This window comes from Colobus angolensis, unplaced genomic scaffold, assembly GCF_000951035.1.
Source record: "Colobus angolensis palliatus isolate OR3802 unplaced genomic scaffold, Cang.pa_1.0 Scaffold41, whole genome shotgun sequence".
NCBI classification, from domain to species: Eukaryota; Metazoa; Chordata; class Mammalia; order Primates; family Cercopithecidae; genus Colobus; species Colobus angolensis.
In genome coordinates, this window is record NW_012117488.1 from 507,321 (window position 1) to 526,561 (window position 19,241).

Consider the following 19,241-nt stretch of genomic DNA (forward strand, 5'->3'; position numbering starts at 1 on the left):
TAGGTATAAATTTTTTGAATGGTGAAATTGTCTTTGCCCTTTAAAATTATTTCTTTCTGAAGCAATTTATTCCATATGCATATATATTTATCTCACTACTTTGAGTATAATTGTCTGTATTTTCATTTATATAATTACATACAGTCCCTGACTTACAATGACAGTGATTCAGTTTTGCGATGGTGCAGAAGCAATGTGCGTTCAGTAGAGACTGTATTTTTAATCTTATCTTTTATTTTTTATTATAAAATTTTTATAGACTGTCAGATTATTTTGCCCAATTGTAGGCTAATGTAAGTACATTTAAGTAGGCTAAGCTACAATGTTCAATAGTTTAGATGTATTAAATGCATTTTCAACATGACGTTTTCGATTTATCATGGGTTTATTGGGAGGTAACCCCATTATAAGTAAAGGAGCATCTGTGTATGCTTTGTATTCGTAGGACTTTAAACACTCTCACTTTTCTTGCATTTATTAGACATGATGGTTTAGTATTTATATAATATTTCAAAACTGAACACAAACAGCGTACCCATCATAGGGTAAAGAATACCAGAAGGCTCAAAGTAAAATGACAATTTATGGCATGATACTTTCTGTGGAGGGCAAAGTTGACACACTGCCTCTGGAGTATGGGATTGACACACTTTAGCTACATTGGTTTCTTTGAAAGTTTCACAGTTAATGATTTGAACAGGTAGGTTTTATAGTGAACTGACCCATTTTACACAAATGTGGTCAAAATGTTTGACCAGTTACATATATATCACTCATTTCAAATGCTTAAATGCTTGAATTTGTCTTGTTGGAGCCATGTGCATATGTCATTTACGATGTAAGCTGAGACCATCACTTATTCTAATTACATAAAAGCATAAACAACACAACATTCTGTGCACTTAGCACTCTCCTTTGGTTGCAACTGTAATTTATTGCCTTGCTTCTTCCAGTTGCAAAATTCTTCATTAGGAAATTAATGTTTGATTAGTGAACATCCATTTGATTTTCTACTACTGTTGATTCTCATTGTTACATAATTTTGCCATGTCTTTAAAGTTATGTCTTTGTAGGGCCTCCCTGCCCCCCTTGCCTTCATCCACACAGTTACCTGCTTCCATTTACCATATGGGAGCTTCTTTAGATGTGTTAGATTATATTTAGTATTTACTATACTTCGCAGTAAGAATGATCTTGAGTTATTGGGTGTTTATGGTCTGGTACCTACCATCTGTCTTCTGTTAAAAGTTGAGGATGGTACATGGCATCAGGAACAAGCTATTCAACAGGTTCAATGTAATTTGTTTACTTTATTTTTTTTTTATTGCAATCTATATATCAAACTCAGTGCCTTTTTTTGTTTGTGTTTTGGTGTTGCCAAGAGGAAAAAAAAAATCTCTGGCTGTAACATTGAGTTTTCATGACACAGTTAGCTCTGTGGCAGTGGGTTGGTCATTTCATGCCATATTTTCACTGTTCAAGAATCAATTTATTGACAGATCATAAGTTAACTAAAGGATTATTTCAGGTAATTGTGAATTTAGAGAATACTTTTAAGGCTCAGTAGTGTAATTCTCCAGTTTTTAGCTCATTATTTCAAATAATGTTAAATGTTAATTATGTAATAACTAAATACTAAACATTTGTAGTACATATTAGAAGGGATCTTAGAAATCATCTTATTCAATCCCCAACTCCATATTCCTGTCTGTAATGTTCTTGTCAAGTAAGCAAGAACCATTCTTGCTTAATGGTAACCTTCTGAGCCGTTTTATTATTTGGCTTGGTTTTAGAGTCGGTCTCATGCTGGATACCCTTATAAGTGTTCTATATTTTTTTAGTGTTTCTTCTCAATGTGACATTTAGAATAAGTTATTACCTGGATGATACACTCTGTCTTCTCTTGAATTGTGCACTAGGTGAGATTTAGGTATATATGTTTGTACATTGTGTATGGTATATATAGGTTTAAATGCTGCAATAATTTTAAATGTAGTATTTCAGTTAATTAAGATTCATTTTGTAGTTTGACACTTGTGAATGGTAGTCTCTTCTTGACCCAATCTCATACATTACTAACTGAAGTTGTCATGTGTTTGCAAGGATAATTTAAATGAACATAGAATTTGTGAAAACCTGACAGATCCTAACTATAACTTAGCTAGTGGGCAGCATTATAATTTATTTATAGCAGTGTAATATAGCAATTAATGAACTAATATACAATGAGGGCAAATTGTACTATATTTTTGCATGAAATTATACTACACAACAAAGGTTGGCATTATGTAGTTAAGTACCCACAAAATGTTAACCTACTTGCAGTAAATACAATTAATAATGTACATAAAAGAATGAAATTAAGGTAATTTTCTATCACAAAAGAATTATTCATGAACAGAAAGTGGACAACATAGATTTGATGACAGAAAGGTTGTATCTAATCTGAATTACTGAGTGACCTAGGAAGCTTGCTCAGAGGGATTACAGAATAATTATGTTAATATGCAATTATCACCTCATTTCTTCTGTAGTAACCTCAAGATGTAGTGTAGTGAGGGTGTTATAGCAAGTGCTGATAGTTTGCAAAAATACTGATGTTTGAGATTTCTGAGACAATAAGTCTAGCTTGAGGCATATAAGTGATGATCTGTCATCTTGAAGACAGATCTGACCTTTGTACAGTTTTTTAATGCTCACAGTATATAACTAGAGGCAGTTATAGCTGTAGAACTCATTATGATTTTGCAGAAATTGAAATATATTTTATGTAGATTTAAAGTTCTATTTGCAGCTTTTTAAAAAGGTGTGTGAATTTTCTTAAAGAACATTTTAAAATTCAGTTAAAAGAAAAATTCTATGATTATATGATTATCTGGGGAAGATTTAGTAATGGTGTCTAAACATTGTTTTAAAATCTTAATTGATATAGCTAATTCATTGAATTCATTGAATTGAAATTTAAGGAGTCCAAACATCAGTTTGTCTATCTTAATTTATTAACTTCTGTTTTTTAAACTTAATGAATAATGCCCGCCTTCAAATATGTTCCTACTTTGTTATAGTAACCTAAACTGGTATTGATGTCTCTGTTATATATACATTTGACTATACAAAGGTAGTTGAAAAACTATTTGAGATGGTGTAAAATTAAGTCAGATCAAATGGTTTCTTGCCTAGATGCCTCATAACCCAACATGAATGTAGTAAAATAATTTTTGATGGTGTTAAAATTCTGTATCCATTATTCAGTGCAACAGATTTTGATGATCCATTGTTCTGCGTGGTATCTCAGGACAACAGCTATGAGTATTGAGTACTGTTATTAAGTAGTAGTGTATTTGGAGCATTGTATAATTAGAATATATTCTGAACATTTTATTTGTTTCTAAAATAAGTACCCACAAAATGTTAATCTGCTTATAGTAAATACAGTTAATAATGTACATAAAAGAACAAAATTAAGCTAATTTTCTCTCAGTAAAGAATTACTCATGAACAAAACGTGGACAGTATAGATTTGATGACAGGAAGGTTGTATCTAATCAGAATTACCAAGTGACCTAGAAAATTTCCTTACTAAGTCAACTTTTGTAACATATTTTCAAACTGATGCAGAAGGTAGTGTCTTTTATTTTTGAGTAGAGATAATTATTAATTTGGGGGTAAGTAAGCCATATTATATGGATGTGAAGGAAAACTTTCATTGTTAAAGTCTTCATTTTGTATTTTAATAATATTTAATCTGCTTTTTTTTGCTAGATGTGTTTTGTAGATAAAATCATTTATGCACATATATTTTTTCTATGTTTTTGAACAAAACAGGTTGATATCTTCAGAATGTGAACTTATGAAAAGCTCTTATAAAACCATTCTGGTAATGAGGATGCAGTCTCCAAGCTGACATGATGTTCTCATAGTTTGTCACCCTGCTGTTCAGGGGGTACCAATGAAGTTGCTTTAAATGGGAAGCGTCTGTTCCATCTCTAAACCTCTAACACCAGAACAGATGGGTGGAACATAGAACATGGAAGGTTTTACCTCTGAGGTGGTAACAGTGAAGCCACTCATTAACACTGAATTTACCACTTCGTTAGCAACATTGCTTCCTGTTGAGAAAAACTAATATAGGCTTTCAAATTGACTGAGCATATATTTGTCCACCTCTGTGATTATAATAAGTGGGAACGTAAAGGAAAGTAACTGTCTTTCAAGCCAGTTTTTTGTCGTTCACTTCAGATTTATGAGATTGTTGCTATTGAAGCATTTTATGTTTTCTACCTAATTTAATGAGAAATATCAGGAATGAATAATAAGTGTAGCATTAAGGCTTGCTTTTCTTTCCCTTGACATTTGCACACCCTTTCCTAACACATGTTTATGTGCTGCCCATTTTTAACTTCTGTGTGTGTGATGTAGAGACTCCTGCTGGGTGATGCATTAGCACCATTTTGGAGTGGTATCATTGAATGTGATCTTATTGGAAGTCTATTTTTATTACCACAGAAGTTTGCCAATCTCAAAACAGAATTCTAAAACCTATGAGGGGTGGAAAAAATAATTGTTGATATAAATAACAATGTCAAAGATACTGGTAATAGATATTTGTTGTATTAAATAACATTTTATGGAAAGAGTAAGATCAGATTATAAATGCTTGTTCTAAGTTATAAAATACAAAAAAGGTAAGAACAATTTTATTATTCTTGAATTAGATTTAATGTTTTACAAAGCATGAAATTGGTACCCTTAAAGGATAGTAAAAATATTGAACTTTATTGAACACGTTTTGATTTCTAAATGTTAGATTGTGAGGTCATGTTGCCCTAAAATAGTATTACTTGTTGTGCAAATTAAAAATACTACCAAAGAAAAATATACAGGCTTCGTTCTTTATCTGAGAGCAGGAACCTAACTTGTCTTGTTTACCGTTATTTCTGGAATACGGGATCAATGCATGGCACAACTAAGTGCTTAGTAAATATTTGGAGAATGACTGCAAAAAAGGAGAAGAAATATGGAAGCTTATGCCAATACTTCAATTAGTTAATACCTGGGGTTGCCAAATAGCAAGTTCTTTAAATTGTACATGAGAATTATTGGATATTTTGAGGACCTTATTATAATTACTGCGTTAGTAAATCAGAACCTGATGGAACTTGTATTAGAATGGGGTATCCAAATTTCATAGGAGCAAAACTGTTTTTCTTCTTACACTTTAGGAACTTGTACTTTGATTTTGAAATTGTGTTTTTATTAATCCAATACTTAGTCTTTTATTCAACAAATATTGCCTGAGCACCTATGCCAAGTGATGTACTAGGTTCTAGAGATATGATAGTGACTAGATTACATTCCCAGCCCTCTAAGAGCTGACATTCTTTGAAGAAGGCAGATACTTCCAATGTGGCCATTTCTAAGAGCAGGAAAAGAACAGGTTGCAAGGGAACTTTTCATAGTGAGGGTAGTCATTACGTAAAGTCATCGTATGAATGGACCCCAAACATTCAGAAATGCTGTTTCCTTTAAAAATATTGTAATTTTCTCTCATAGTGATTAAATATCTTACCAAAAATGCCTAGAAAAGTTTTATCTACATTTTATATGAAATAAATTTAAAACATATGTTTATGCTATTTTATTGTAAAATGTGTTAGGCCGTTGCACTAGACCACCAGATCAAAAATGGGATAACTGCTTTTAAAGAATGCGTGGAATTTGGGGCCCCACATATGAAAGTTTGACATGAAACTTCATTAATTTTAACATTAGTGAAGTTGAAATTCACTTTACTAAAATTTAGTTAACTTTAGTAAAGTTAAAATTATAGTTAAGGTTAATTTGAATAAGGAATGAACGAAACTATGAATAAAGCATTTTAACAATTGAAGTACTGTTTCATACATAAAACATTGATGTTGATAGCAAATATGTTCATTCAAATAAAGTTTTTTACTGAATGGCGTTTTGTTACCTTCCTTCAGGAATGAACTTAGAAGTGACAAATCTTTTATTTCTCTGCAGTGTTTGATAATTTATATTATTCTCTCGAATAGAGTGACTGCCTCTGATAAACCTACTCAAGTGAAAGAATTTTCTTTGTATTAGCAATCTCTACATGAGGTTTAAAATTTTTTCAGTCTGTAGCATATTTACACTGTTTTTGTGTCTGTGTGTATATGTGTATCTGTGTGTATGCTGCTTTTCCCTAGTATGTTTGTGTATGTTGCTTTTCTCTATCCATTTTGTATATATGACATATTGGATTGTTGTTGTTGCTTAGCATGAAGAACAATATTAACCTTTGAGGTGCTTTTTAAATATTTCAATATGTTTGTGTTCTTTCATTCTTGGAAAATTATTAGAATGTCAATATAAAGAGTAGAAAATTAAACTAATAAAAATATGTACTTTCAACTCTCCATACATTCTAATAGTATTTTTTCTTTCATGCAAATCTAAATTTTTTTTTTCCATTTTCTAGACTAAATGTGTTAAATGGGCTTGCCAACAATATGGATGATTTGAAGATAAACACCGATATTACTGGTGCTAAAGAAGAACTCCTAGATGACAACAATTTTATCTCAGACAAGGAGAGCGGAGTTCATAAACCAAAAGATTGTCAAACATCATTTCAGAAAAATAATACATTGACTCTGCCTGAAGAACTGTCAAAGGACAAATCTGAAAACGCCTTAAGCGGAGGCCAGTCTAGTCTATTTATACATGCTGGTGCTCCTACTGTTTCTAGTGAAAACTTTATCTTGCCTAAAGGAGCTGCTGTTAATGGACCAGTTTCACACTCCTCCTTAACTAAGACTTCCAGTATGAATAAAGGCAGTGTTTCATTAACCACTGGACAGCCTGTGGATCAGCCAACAACAGAATCTTGTTCAGCTTTGAAGGTAGCAGCTGATCTTCAGCTGTCTACACCACAGAAAGCAAGTCAGCACCAAGTTTTATTTTTGTTATCAGATGTAGCACATGCTAAGAATCCCACCCATTCCAATAAGAAACTACCTACCTCTGCTTCAGTTGGTTGTGACATTCAGAATTCAGTAGGGAGTAATATAAAGTCAGATGGCACTTTAATAAATCAAGTAGAGGTGGGTGAGGATGGTGAGGATTTATTGGTAAAAGATGATTGTGTCAGTACAGTAACAGGAATTTCCTCAGGTGCAGATGGATTTAGGTCAGAAAATGATACAAACTGGGATCCCCAAAAAGAGTTCATTCAGTTTCTTATGACTAATGAGGAAACAGTAGACAAAGCTCCACCTCATTCTAAAGTAGGTCTAGAAAAAAAAAGAAAGCGAAAAATGGATGTAAGCAAGATAACTCGTTATACTGAGGATTGCTTTAGTGATTCTAATTGTGTACCCAATAAATCAAAAATGCAAGAAGTAGACTTTCTAGAACAAAATGAAGAGCTACAAGCAGTAGACCCACAGAAATATGCATTATCAAAAGTGAAGCCTGAATCGAATGATGAAGACTTAGAATCTGTGGATGCCTTCCAACATCTAATTTATAACCCAGATAAGTGTGGAGAAGAGAGTTCACCTGTTCATACTAGCACTTTTCTTTCAAATACCTTAAAAAAGAAATGTGAAGAGAGTGATTCTGAGTCACCTGCTACTTTCAGTACCGAAGAGCCATCATTCTACCCCTGTACAAAGTGCAATGTGAATTTTAGGGAGAAGAAGCACCTCCACAGGCATATGATGTATCATTTAGATGGGAATAGTCACTTTCGCCATCTTAATGTCCCAAGGCCATATGCTTGTAGAGAATGTGGACGGACATTTCGAGATCGCAATTCACTTCTAAAACATATGATTATTCACCAGGAGAGAAGACAGAAGTTGATGGAGGAAATTCGTGAATTGAAAGAACTTCAGGATGAAGGAAGAAGCGCACGATTACAGTGTCCTCAGTGTGTGTTTGGTACCAATTGCCCTAAAACATTTGTGCAACATGCTAAAACCCATGAAAAAGATAAAAGGTACTACTGCTGTGAAGAGTGTAACTTCATGGCAGTGACAGAAAATGAATTAGAATGCCATCGAGGCATTGCACATGGGGCAGTGGTAAAATGCCCATTGGTCACTTCTGATATAGCCCAGAGAAAAACACAAAAAAAGACTTTGATGAAAGACTCTGTAGTAGGATCATCCAAAAAATCAGCTACCTACGTATGTAAGATGTGTCCTTTTACTACTTCAGCCAAAAGCGTTTTAAAAAAGCACATGGAGTACTTGCATTCATCATCATGTGTTGATTCATTTGGTAGTCCTCTTGGACTTGATAAAAGAAAAAATGACATCCTTGAAGAACCTGTAGATAGTGATAGCACTAAACCATTAACTAAACAACAGTCAACCACGTTTCCAAAGAACTCTGCTTTAAAACAAGATGTGAAGCGAACATTTGGATCAACCTCACAGTCAAGTAGTTTTTCAAAAATCCATAAGCGGCCACACAGAGTACAGAAAGCTCGGAAAAGCATTGCCCAATCAGGTGTAAACACTTGCAATCAAAACAGCTCTCCTCATAAGAATGTTACAATTAAAAGCAGCATTGACCAAAAACCTAAGTATTTTCATCAAACAGCAAAAGAAAAGTCTAATGCCAAGGCAAATAGCAACTATTTGTATAGACACAAATATGAAAACTATAGGATGATCAAAAAATCAGGTGAATCATATCCTGTGCATTTCAAAAAAGAAGAAGCTAGTTCATTAAATTCTTTACACCTGTTTTCATCATCAGGTAATTCTCACAACAGTTTTATTTCAGACCCTCATAAGCCTGACACCAAAAGACCTGAAAGCTTCAAAGATCACAGACGTGTAGCTGTGAAGAGAGTAGTTAAGGAATCTAAGAAGGAAAGTTCTGTTGGAGGGGAAGACTTGGATAGTTATCCAGATTTTTTGCATAAAATGACTGTTGTCGTTTTGCAAAAACTTAATTCTGCTGAAAAGAAAGATAGTTATGAAACAGAAGATGAAAGTTCCTGGGATAATGTTGAGTTAGGAGACTACACTACACAGGCCATAGAAGATGAAACCTATAGTGATATTAATCAAGAACATGTAAATTTATTCCCTTTATTTAAGAGCAAAGTGGAAGGTCAGGAGCCTGGAGAAAATGCTACTCTTAGTTATGACCAAAATGATGGCTTTTATTTTGAATACTATGAAGATGCTGGAAGTAACAACTTTTTGCATGAGATACATGATCCTCAGCATTTAGAAACTGCAGATGCTTCATTGTCAAAGCATAGTTCTGTTTTTCATTGGACTGATTTGTCTCTTGAGAAGAAATCGTGTCCTTACTGCCCAGCAACATTTGAAACAGGTGTTGGGTTATCAAATCATGTCCGGGGGCATCTTCACAGAGCGGGATTAAGCTATGAAGCCCGTCATGTGGTATCACCAGAACAAATAGCCACAAGTGACAAAATGCAGCATTTCAAAAGAACTGGCACAGGAACACCTGTTAAACGAGTTAGAAAAGGTAAGTTCTCCATGGGAATAATTTGGGCTAATAGGTCTGTGTTCTAATTCTGAGGATTTAAAAGTTTTGTTTGAATTTGGTCTCCATTAGAATCATATAATTTTATGTTTCAGAATTAACTCATTTTAGGGTGATCAGTTTATATAAGAAAGTCTGATATTACTCTTAAAAATTTTTTTTTAGCTATAGAGAAGTCTGAAACCACTTCTGAACACACTTGTCAACTCTGTGGTGGTTGGTTTGATACTAAAATTGGATTATCAAATCATGTTAGAGGCCACTTGAAAAGACTTGGAAAGACCAAATGGGATGCTCACAAATCTCCAATCTGTGTTCTGAATGAGATGATGCAAAATGAAGAAAAATATGAAAAAATCTTAAAGGCATTGAACAGTCGTCGTATTATTCCCAGACCATTTGTAGCTCAAAAACTTGCATCAAATGATGACTTTATATCTCAAAATGTTATACCTCTTGAAGCATACCGTAATGGCCTAAAGACTGAAGCTCTGTCAGTGTCTGCATCAGAAGAAGAAGGGCTGAATTTCTTAAATGAATATGATGAAACAAAACCAGAACTACACAGTGGAAAAAAGAATCAGTCTCTTACACTCATAGAACTTCTTAAAAATAAAAGGATGGGAGAAGAAAGGAATTCTGCTATTTCTCCGCAAAAGATCCATAATCAGACAGCAAGAAAGAGATTCGTTCAGAAATGTGTTCTTCCATTAAATGAGGATAGTCCGTTGATGTATCAGCCACAAAAAATGGACTTGACTATGCACTCAGGTAAGAGGACATTTATGACTATCCTATACACAATTTAAATGCAGTTCAATTATGCCTTCTTTAATGGAATCTATGTGGAAAATACTTTCTCACAGTCTTCTTGTTTAAGCTGCCTTTTTTTTTTTACAGAGCACAGATTGGTTATTCTACTGTCATTTCTGTGTAACTCATCAGTTGATGCTCATTAGCACTGAGTTCTCTGTGCCTCTTTTCTTGGTCTGAATGTAAGGTGAGAACAAAAGCAGAAGAAAACCACACACACACACAAAAACAACAAACAAAAAGCTGATCTGTGAAAATAAAACTTGCTGTGGCTGGAGGATGGTTGTGGATGATGTTCAAAAGCATAGCATTATTGAAAAGGCATACCTCTGTCATATTTTTGTGAATTCTCCAAGGTGATCATGTTTTCAAGATTTAGCTGTTGGGTTTTCCACTGCGTAGGTAAAACAAAAAAGACTCTTAAAGCTGAATGGTTTGGTGTCTTTGTGATTAACCCAAGGAAACATCTCCCTCTCCAATTCCTCATTGTATTGCGGGATAATTTGGTTTTGGAGAACAGGTGTGAACATAAAACATATTTGTTTGGGGTTTTAGGTTTTAAGATAGTGCTGTAATGGAACAGAACAGATGATTAGCTTAGTGCTTGTGTACCAATAGTTTTTCCTTTTGAAAGGAATATTTTGTATGTATTGGCAAATAATGTGGCAGATAAAGTAGCCAAACTTTATTCAGTATTGGCAAGTCTGGTTTATACTTTTAGACTAGAAAAATTTTAAGTGTCTTTTCTAGATTTCTTTTTGAAGGTTAATAATGTTGAAGGTTTATGTAAATGGTCTCATGATTAGAGCTGTAAGTTGAATATGTCGGAGGTAATAGTTAATGGATTAATAACGAGTAACATTACTATAAAGTAATGTTGTTTATTTGCTTTGGGGCAGACATTGCAATATCCCAAATAGTTGTAATGCAATTTTGATTTAAGGAAAGATGACTTTGTGTTGTAAGTGGTCTGGAAAACGATTTATCTTGTATGAGCTTCTGTTTAATATGGCTTTTTCTTTCTAATAAAGAGTCTCTGAAAGTCAGTAGCTTTCAATATTTTTTCAGAAGGATAAAATGCAAGCAAGATGTGTTAGCTGTGTTGACCAAGGGGTAGTATACTTCAGAGATGGAAAACATATTTGTGGCTATCACAGTAATGCTGAAGAAACCGATTGAAATGTGTTGGGGGATTGAGGATTGTCTGAGAAGTTAGGAGTTTCTTATTGTTTGAACATGTTTTTTCTGTGATGACTAAGATGTTAGCTTGTTGATCATTTATTTAGCACAAAGATTTTAGCAAAAAACTTTAAATCATTGACTTTCATTATTGATTGCGCATTCAGAATAATGAACATAAAATACCCTGAATAAAATGTTGTGTCTAACAGCTGTTCAGTGGTGTGTTTTACCACCTTTTCTCCCAGCCTTCATCAGAAAGCCTAATGTAGTATTGAGACTTTTACGGTTTTGTGGGTAAAACACTTTAATTACCACTTTGTCAACTAGACTTTTTAATTCTTTTTATTGGTAATGTTGTAAGCTTTGAAACTTCTTAGCAGAACCGTGGTGTTCAAATCACAGGATTGTATTTTAGTAGGTTTAAGAAATAATCTGCGTAACACAGAAATCTGCAAGAAAGTGATAATAGGTATTATATCCAGAGGAGCTCAAAGGTTCAAGTCACTCCTCTTCTACCTTTCCAAAGAGCATGAGTTGGCTCTAAATACTAACTACAAACTAATAACAGTTAACTTAATTTCCCCTCCTTATTTTAAGTTAACCTATTTCATTGAACGTTTTGAAAACCATCTTTATTGTGGTGCTTTTCTACACTCTTTAAGCTAAGAAAATTTCACTTTTTGAAGTGAGAACTGGATTATAGTTTTCTTTTGAATGATAGGTATGCCTGTGAAGCTTAGAACATGTGTGCATTGCAATACGACGTTTACAAGTGCTGTTAGCCTGTCCAACCACTTACGCGCTTATGCACGAAAGAAGAGTGCTGGACTTTTGACTGGTACAGGTATGTTTGAACAGATATCACAGCAAGTCTGTTTGATACAATACACTTTTTTTTCCCCACCAGACTGGTGTTAATTCAGATCATATTTATAGCTTTCTTTGGTAAGCTGCAGTTGAGCCTGAATACACATTAAATTTCAGCAGCTTGTAAACTGTTAGATATAATTCTAAGCAAGTTAATCTTTTTCTTTTGGCTCTTATTGACTTAATTTGGGGAAAAAAAAATTAACCCAAGAGTTGTGGAACTTTTGAGTCTACCTTAATCCCATTTCTTTTTTAGAATACTATTTTTGATTTTTAAATTTATTTTAGATTCCAGTAAAACACCTCTCTTTATAGTTCTAGTCAGGCACAGTGGTGTGCCCCTATAGTCCCAGCTACTCATGAGGCTGGCAGGGGGATCACTTGAGCTCAAGAGTTAGAGGCTATAATGTGCAATGATTGTGCCTGTGAATAGTCACTGCACTCCAGCCTCAGCAACATAGCATAAAAATATTGTAGTTCTAGCTTGGGGAAATCCTTTTAGCAAAGGAAATTATAGGGATATTTCAAAATGTAGACTTGATTAGTAAACTAGGCAAACTAATGAATTTTCATTAGTCTATAGATTAGATCTTTGAAGGGGTGAGCCTTAATAATGACTTGTATTAAGAAGTGAATAGATTTTTCTTTTAATACTTCTTAAATATATCAAGGATTAATAAATTTAGCTATACACATAAGTGTTAACATGCACATTTCTGTGTTATTTTTGGTTGGTTAGCCCAACCTTGCAGATACCTCTTAATACTGCTCATCTGTGAAAATTTGATTAGCTTACTTCTATGTAATACACTTCTTATAACCTACAAAATGCTTTGCACTTTCATTTGTAGTCTTTTAAGCTACCCTGCTTCAGCAAATCTCATTTCCCTCACATCTTAAAATATACCCTCTTTTTGACATAGATCTACATAAATTCTTTTGCCTAAAATTCTTTCCAATCTTTTTATTTCTCTTGCTCTTTTTTAGGTCACTCCCTCCTGCTTTCTTCTAGTTGTTTGCCCAGCTTTTTTGTTCTTCCTCGTGTCCTATAACTTACATCCAATATGTTCTTGCTTTCAAAAAACCACTTATATTTATACAAGTGTCTTCTGCTTCTTTGCATTCTTCCTTAACTTGATATACAAATGACCAGGGATGAATGTTGACAGTTTATATTAAAAAGAGAGGAGCGGGGTGAGTTTCAGTCTACTGGATTAGGCCTCCTACTCTGAGATTATAATTTTTATATACCTTTATCACCTTTATCAGGCTTGGCAAGTGATTGTAGACATTAGAGGTGGGGGACAATGAAAATAAGAGACTGTACAAGTGGGAAATCATTAGTTACCATACTTGCTAACTTTTATTGAACATTTACTATGTGTCAGGCACTATGCCATGCAATTTACATGCATAACATTTAATCTTCACAACAATCATACAAGTTGTAGGTACTGGAATTCTCTTGCATTTTATAGGAAACTAGGACTTAGAGAACTTAATTTGCTCAAACTTATACAGTTAATAAGTAGCAAGGTTGTAATTCAGATCAGGGCTATCTTACCTAATCTTTGTTTTTAATCACTGTTTTCTACCTTATACAGGCGGCCTATTTTTGAATTTCTTATTTTTAAAATAAGAAATTGAAATAAAAATAAGCAATTGAAAATTCTAAAATGAAGGTGGGTGGGTGGGTTTGTTTGTTTGTTTATTTATTTATTTATTTATTTATTTAGAGATGGAGTCTCGCTCTGTCACCCAGGCTGGAGTGCAGTGGCGCGATCTTGGCTCACTGCAACCTCCACCTCGCTGGTTCAAGCAATTCCCCTGCCTCAGCCTCCCTAGTAGCTGGGATTACAGGTTCATGCCATCATGCCCGGCTAATTTTTTTGTATTTTTAGTAGAGATGGGGTTTCACCATGTTGGACAGACTGGTCTCGAACTCCTGACCTCAGGCAGTCTGCCAGCCTCAGCCTCCCAAAGTGCTGGGATTATAGGCATGAGCCACCGTAACCAGCCTGAAGGTGGGTTTAAAACGGGGAGTACTCTGGTGAAGATTGAATACATAAGAGTCTAATTAAAAAGAGCAGAGATCCAAGAAGTGCTTAGGCCTAGATTAGACTTTGGAGGACTTCATGTTCCATTCTGATTATTCAAGCAGATTATGCAGATATCCAATAAGGCAAGATATCTCCAGTCCAGATTTTATTAGTCCATTAAAAAAATGCTTTTACTTCATCTGAAAATTCTGCAAAGCACAGGATTAATTACCTATAAATAACTGGTAGTAAATTTCCATTTGCCAAGAATGCATTTATGAAGATTATCTAAAAAAATCTTCATTGTCAGAGAGAAAAGTAAGTAGGATGACTGAGAATATATTTAGGTCCTGAAGAATAAAAGAGGGTGTTATTTTAAAAATATGATTAAGTACTAGCCAAAATATTAGAAGCAGTAGGAAATAGAAAGCGTGTGTTTGGCAGTCCTAGGCAAAGAAAAGGAAAATGAGAAACTGAAGAAAGCCTAGGGTCATATTTTCCACACCCAGTAGCCACTTTTGACAAACTTTAAAAACTAATGCTTCTTTTTCTTGGAAATTCTGAAACATTTTTCCCTCATTAAAAAAAATCTTTATCGGTAGAGCTATACAGATGTCTTTGCTGCTTATTCATGCCAACTAAAAAGTTTTTATCAAGCTTTATTAACTTTTTTATTTTCCAAATAGAGAATTCTGTATTATATTTGCAAACTCCACATACCTATTATTCTCCGTATCAGTATCACTATTATAAAGCGGTAGTCCTAATAACCTATGGCCCTAGAAGGTTCCACTCGGTTATTATAAGTGATTCATTAATTCATATGAGTAACAGGCATCATTTTTCAAGAATACATGATCTTTTAATGAATAAAATACAAATTCATTTTTATAAAATCTTACCTTAGTATATCACAAAATTGGAACAATGTAAAGGGGAAATAGGTAGGAATAAAGCTTTCCTAACCATGTCCAGTATATGTATTTCTAGTTTAAGCAGTCTTAATTCATGTGGATTTTAAGTTGTGTGGCACTCTTGAATACAAAGCTTAGATACCCCCGGACTAAATGGTAAAGGCCTGCTTTTGGTTACCTGTAATAGAATAAACTTTCAAGCCTTCTTAGAAGCCACCAGCTCCTGGTCTCTTCTGTGGGAACTGGTGACCTTTTGAGGGAAGAAAAATATATCTTCTAACTTATAATCTCTTCAAATATCCTGAATACGCTGAAAAGGATACCCCTCTTCTTCCCAAAATACCTGTTTACTGGTGACTTAAATACTTCTAATGTGATGGTTCTCAGTCTTTATTGGGGTCACCAACGTCTTTGAGAATTTCATGAAAGCTATGGGCCCCATCCCAGAAACATGCACTTACTCATTCTCAGATAAAAAATTTTCTGTGTATAGCCTTTGCATATCTCCTGAAGGCTATCATCAATTTGTCTGGTGGCAAATTGAGAAAGGAGAAATGCCAGAATAAAAGGAAAGTAGAAACAGAACTAGGAATCAGAAGCCCTAAGAAGTTCTTTTTTGTTTTTTTTTATAAGAGCAGAAGATGCTTAAAATGTAAGAATTGCATAATAACAAAACTAATTCTGGGATCATAAATATAAATTAAAATACATCTTCCCTAATATTTATAAAAGGAACCGATGGAGGAAATAGGAAAGGTTTAGAATAGAAGATTTGGAAGAGGTAGGCAGACTTAGGACAGTTAAATTGTCATAAAAGAATAATTTCACAGATCAAAGTTTTGCCCAGAACTGTCTCAGTTTATCTTCTGTTGGGTAGATTCAAATAATAATTTTTATGTGTCTTTACTTGTAGATAATTTATGAAGCTGTTTTACTTCCTTTCCCCGATCACTCTTTATCAAAATAGACTGGAATCAAAGGGTTTATTTTATATCCTATATCGTAAATTTAAGGCAGACTTCTTACCCAAGAGTTTATTCCAGTTATTTATAGAATGCAGTAATGGTAGGTTTTTTTTTGAGATTTTGTTCTCTTTAATGTTTTACATGCTCATACAGATTATTTCTGGTTAATTTTCTAAACAGTTTAATAACACTATATAGTTTTCATTAAATATTGAAATTTTATAATGTAGCTTATATTAATTACTTCTGGACTTTTTATTTTACTGATTAGCTTTTTTGTGCCTAATGTTTTAATTAAATGATGTATTTTTATGCTGGCAATATTAAGAACATAGTTCTATTAAGTTATTAATGGAGTGACTGTACATACTGGTTTGCCTTGTCACACCTAAGTACTAGTGCCTCTTTTACTCTCATAAGTGTGCTGGATTGAATGATAAATTAATCATCCTGGTTATTAAAATTGCTAAAGCATTTAAAATTAAGGTAAAGCATATTCTGTCAACCTAATCTGCAATCAGGAAATAAAATATATTTTGAGGTCAAAATAAGAGTGAATTTCAACAGGTAGGGAAAGGGAAATACAGTCAGAGTAGAGAGAATGTTGTTAAAGGAAGTAGATCTGTCAGATGAATGCCACAATGCTTCTCTGTGGTAGATAGCATGTTTATCTTCCTTTGAAAAGAAGAAACAATGATGGTAGTATTCAACGTTTTAATGGGACTTTATTTTATATCTTGGCCATGTATACAAACTTGTGTCAGTACAAACACACAATTCCTTGTTCACTCAACTAAATGTACTTCAGTATTTTCTTTTTTAGTATATTCTTTGTTGTGAAAAATTAATGCTGGTCATGAGCCAGTAAATTGATTTGCTACCCACTAAGAAGTCGCTATCATAGATTGAAGTCACTGTCCTAACTGCCTCTTTCTCTTAGGGGTTGGTACTGACTAGAACCAATGGTAGTAGTATCTTAGAAGTCATAACTCTTCTGTGGCAACAGGTGAATTTTCTATACTCATTTTATCCAAATTTTTCTCTCTAGATCACTTTCATAAATCAAATGCTAACCTCTGGGACTTAAAGTAATTGGAGATTTCTAGTTACTCATTTAAAATTAATGCAAGAAAAATATTATTATATTTGGGAGGGGCTTCATTTCATTATCTTCAGAACACTTTTGTGTGTGTATGTGTGTGTGTGTGTGTGTGTGTGTGTGTGTGAGAGAGACGGAGTTTCACCCTCATTGCCCAGGCTGGAGTGCAATGGTGTGATCTTGGCTCACTGCAACCTCTGCCTCCCAGATTCAAGTGATTCTCCTGCCTCAGCCTCATGAGTAGCTGGGATTACAGGCACACGCCACCATGCCTGGTTAATTTTGTATTTTTAGTAGAGATGGGGTTTCTCCATGTTCGTCAGGCAGATCTCGAACTCCTGACCTCAGGTGATCTGCCCACCTGGGCCTCCCAAAGTGCTGGGATTACAGGCATGAGCCACTGTGCCCAGCCCGTAACACTTTCTTGATACATTTTGGAAGTAAAGCCCAGTTGTTGCTATTCTGCAACAAATGACTTATCCATCATAATTATTTGACTTTTCTGATGAGGTCAATGCCACTAGTGCAATATATTAACATTTTTTAAAAGTCAGTGTTTTATTTTTTATACCATCTACTTTTAAGTGTAATCGTAGTAGGTTTCTTTTGTCTGTTTTCAGCTTTAGTGATATAATTGGCCACACAGGACTGTAACAAGTACTAATGAACATGTAGTACAGTGTCAGGTGCTGAATGGGTTTGTAAGCCACTAGAAAAGTCATTTTTATGTTGTGGAAAGTGCTGTGGGAGCACTTTCTGATGTGACAGAAAAAGTAGTATTGTGAAAGCTTCGCAATGTGCATTAAATTACTTGATCATTCATGAGTGTCGCTGTAGTGTCTTAAAAATAATATGTATGTTTCTTGTCGCTTTTTAAATGCAAGAGAACTACAAAACTAGCAATCACACAAAATTTTATTCATTCAACAAAAGTTTGAGTTCTTGTACCAAGACTGTGCTCATCGCTGAGCCAGTAAAGATACTGCACTTGAGCTTCATAAACATAATCATAACCCAGTGGGAAAAGATCAGGTATGCTGTTAAAGAAAGGTTTACATGGTTTCAGCCACACCCTTAACTTGAAGGATGCAGTAGAGTTTTAGGAAGACAAGATGAAGTGTAGAACATTTCAGGCAGAGAAGAACATAGTGTGGACACAAGGTATGAAATTTGGACTTCAGGTGTCAGAAGTGAAACTTGGAGTTCAAGTGTGAGAAGATTTGGTTACAGATGTTTGGGAAAATTGTAGTGCCAGAAAGGTGGGGTTGGTGCTTTGAATGCTTGGTAAAAAAAAAAAAAAAAAAAAATTAGGAAGTCATTAAAGGATGTTTTAAAAATAAGGGGGCCGGGTATGGTGGCTCACACTTGTAATCCCAACACTTTGGGAGGCTGAACACTTTGGGAGGCTGATGCAGGCAGGTCACCTGAGGTCAGGAGTGTGAGACCATCTTGGCCAACATGGCGAAACCCCATCTCTACTAAAAAAAAATACAAAAAATTAGCTGGACGTGCTGGTACGCACCTGTAATCCCAGCTATTCAGGAGGCTAAGGCAGGAGGATTGCGTGAACCATGTAGCCGGAGGTTGCAGTGAGCCAAGATTGTGCCATTGCACTCCAGCCTGGGCAACAAGAGCAAAACTCCTCAAAACAAAACAAAAAAAAGCCCAGTGTGGTGGTGTGTGCCTGAGTAGCCTCAGCTACTGAGGAGACTGAGGCAGGAGAATTGCTTCAACCTGGGGGTTAGAGGTTGCAGTGAGCCAAGATTGCACCACTGCACTCCAGCCTGGGCGACAGAGTGAGACTCTGTCTCATAAATAAATA

General features: G+C 34.6%; 1 protein-coding gene across 4 annotated transcripts in view; it reads left to right on the forward strand.

Annotated features, from left to right (window-relative positions):
* The window catches only part of ZNF644 (zinc finger protein 644), a 101,038-nt gene that overhangs the window by 68,923 nt on the left and 12,874 nt on the right, over window positions 1-19,241 (forward strand). The window contains exons 4-6 of one of the 4 annotated variants that reach the window (XM_011956035.1): window positions 6,485-9,522; window positions 9,706-10,311; window positions 12,257-12,379. The exons of 2 other annotated variants lie outside the window; for them this stretch is intronic. In XM_011956035.1, coding sequence (XP_011811425.1) covers window positions 6,485-9,522; window positions 9,706-10,311; window positions 12,257-12,379 — 3,767 coding nt within the window. The remainder of the gene's footprint in view (window positions 1-6,484; window positions 9,523-9,705; window positions 10,312-12,256; window positions 12,380-19,241) is intronic. One more of the 4 variants, XM_011956036.1, reaches the window with a different exon arrangement.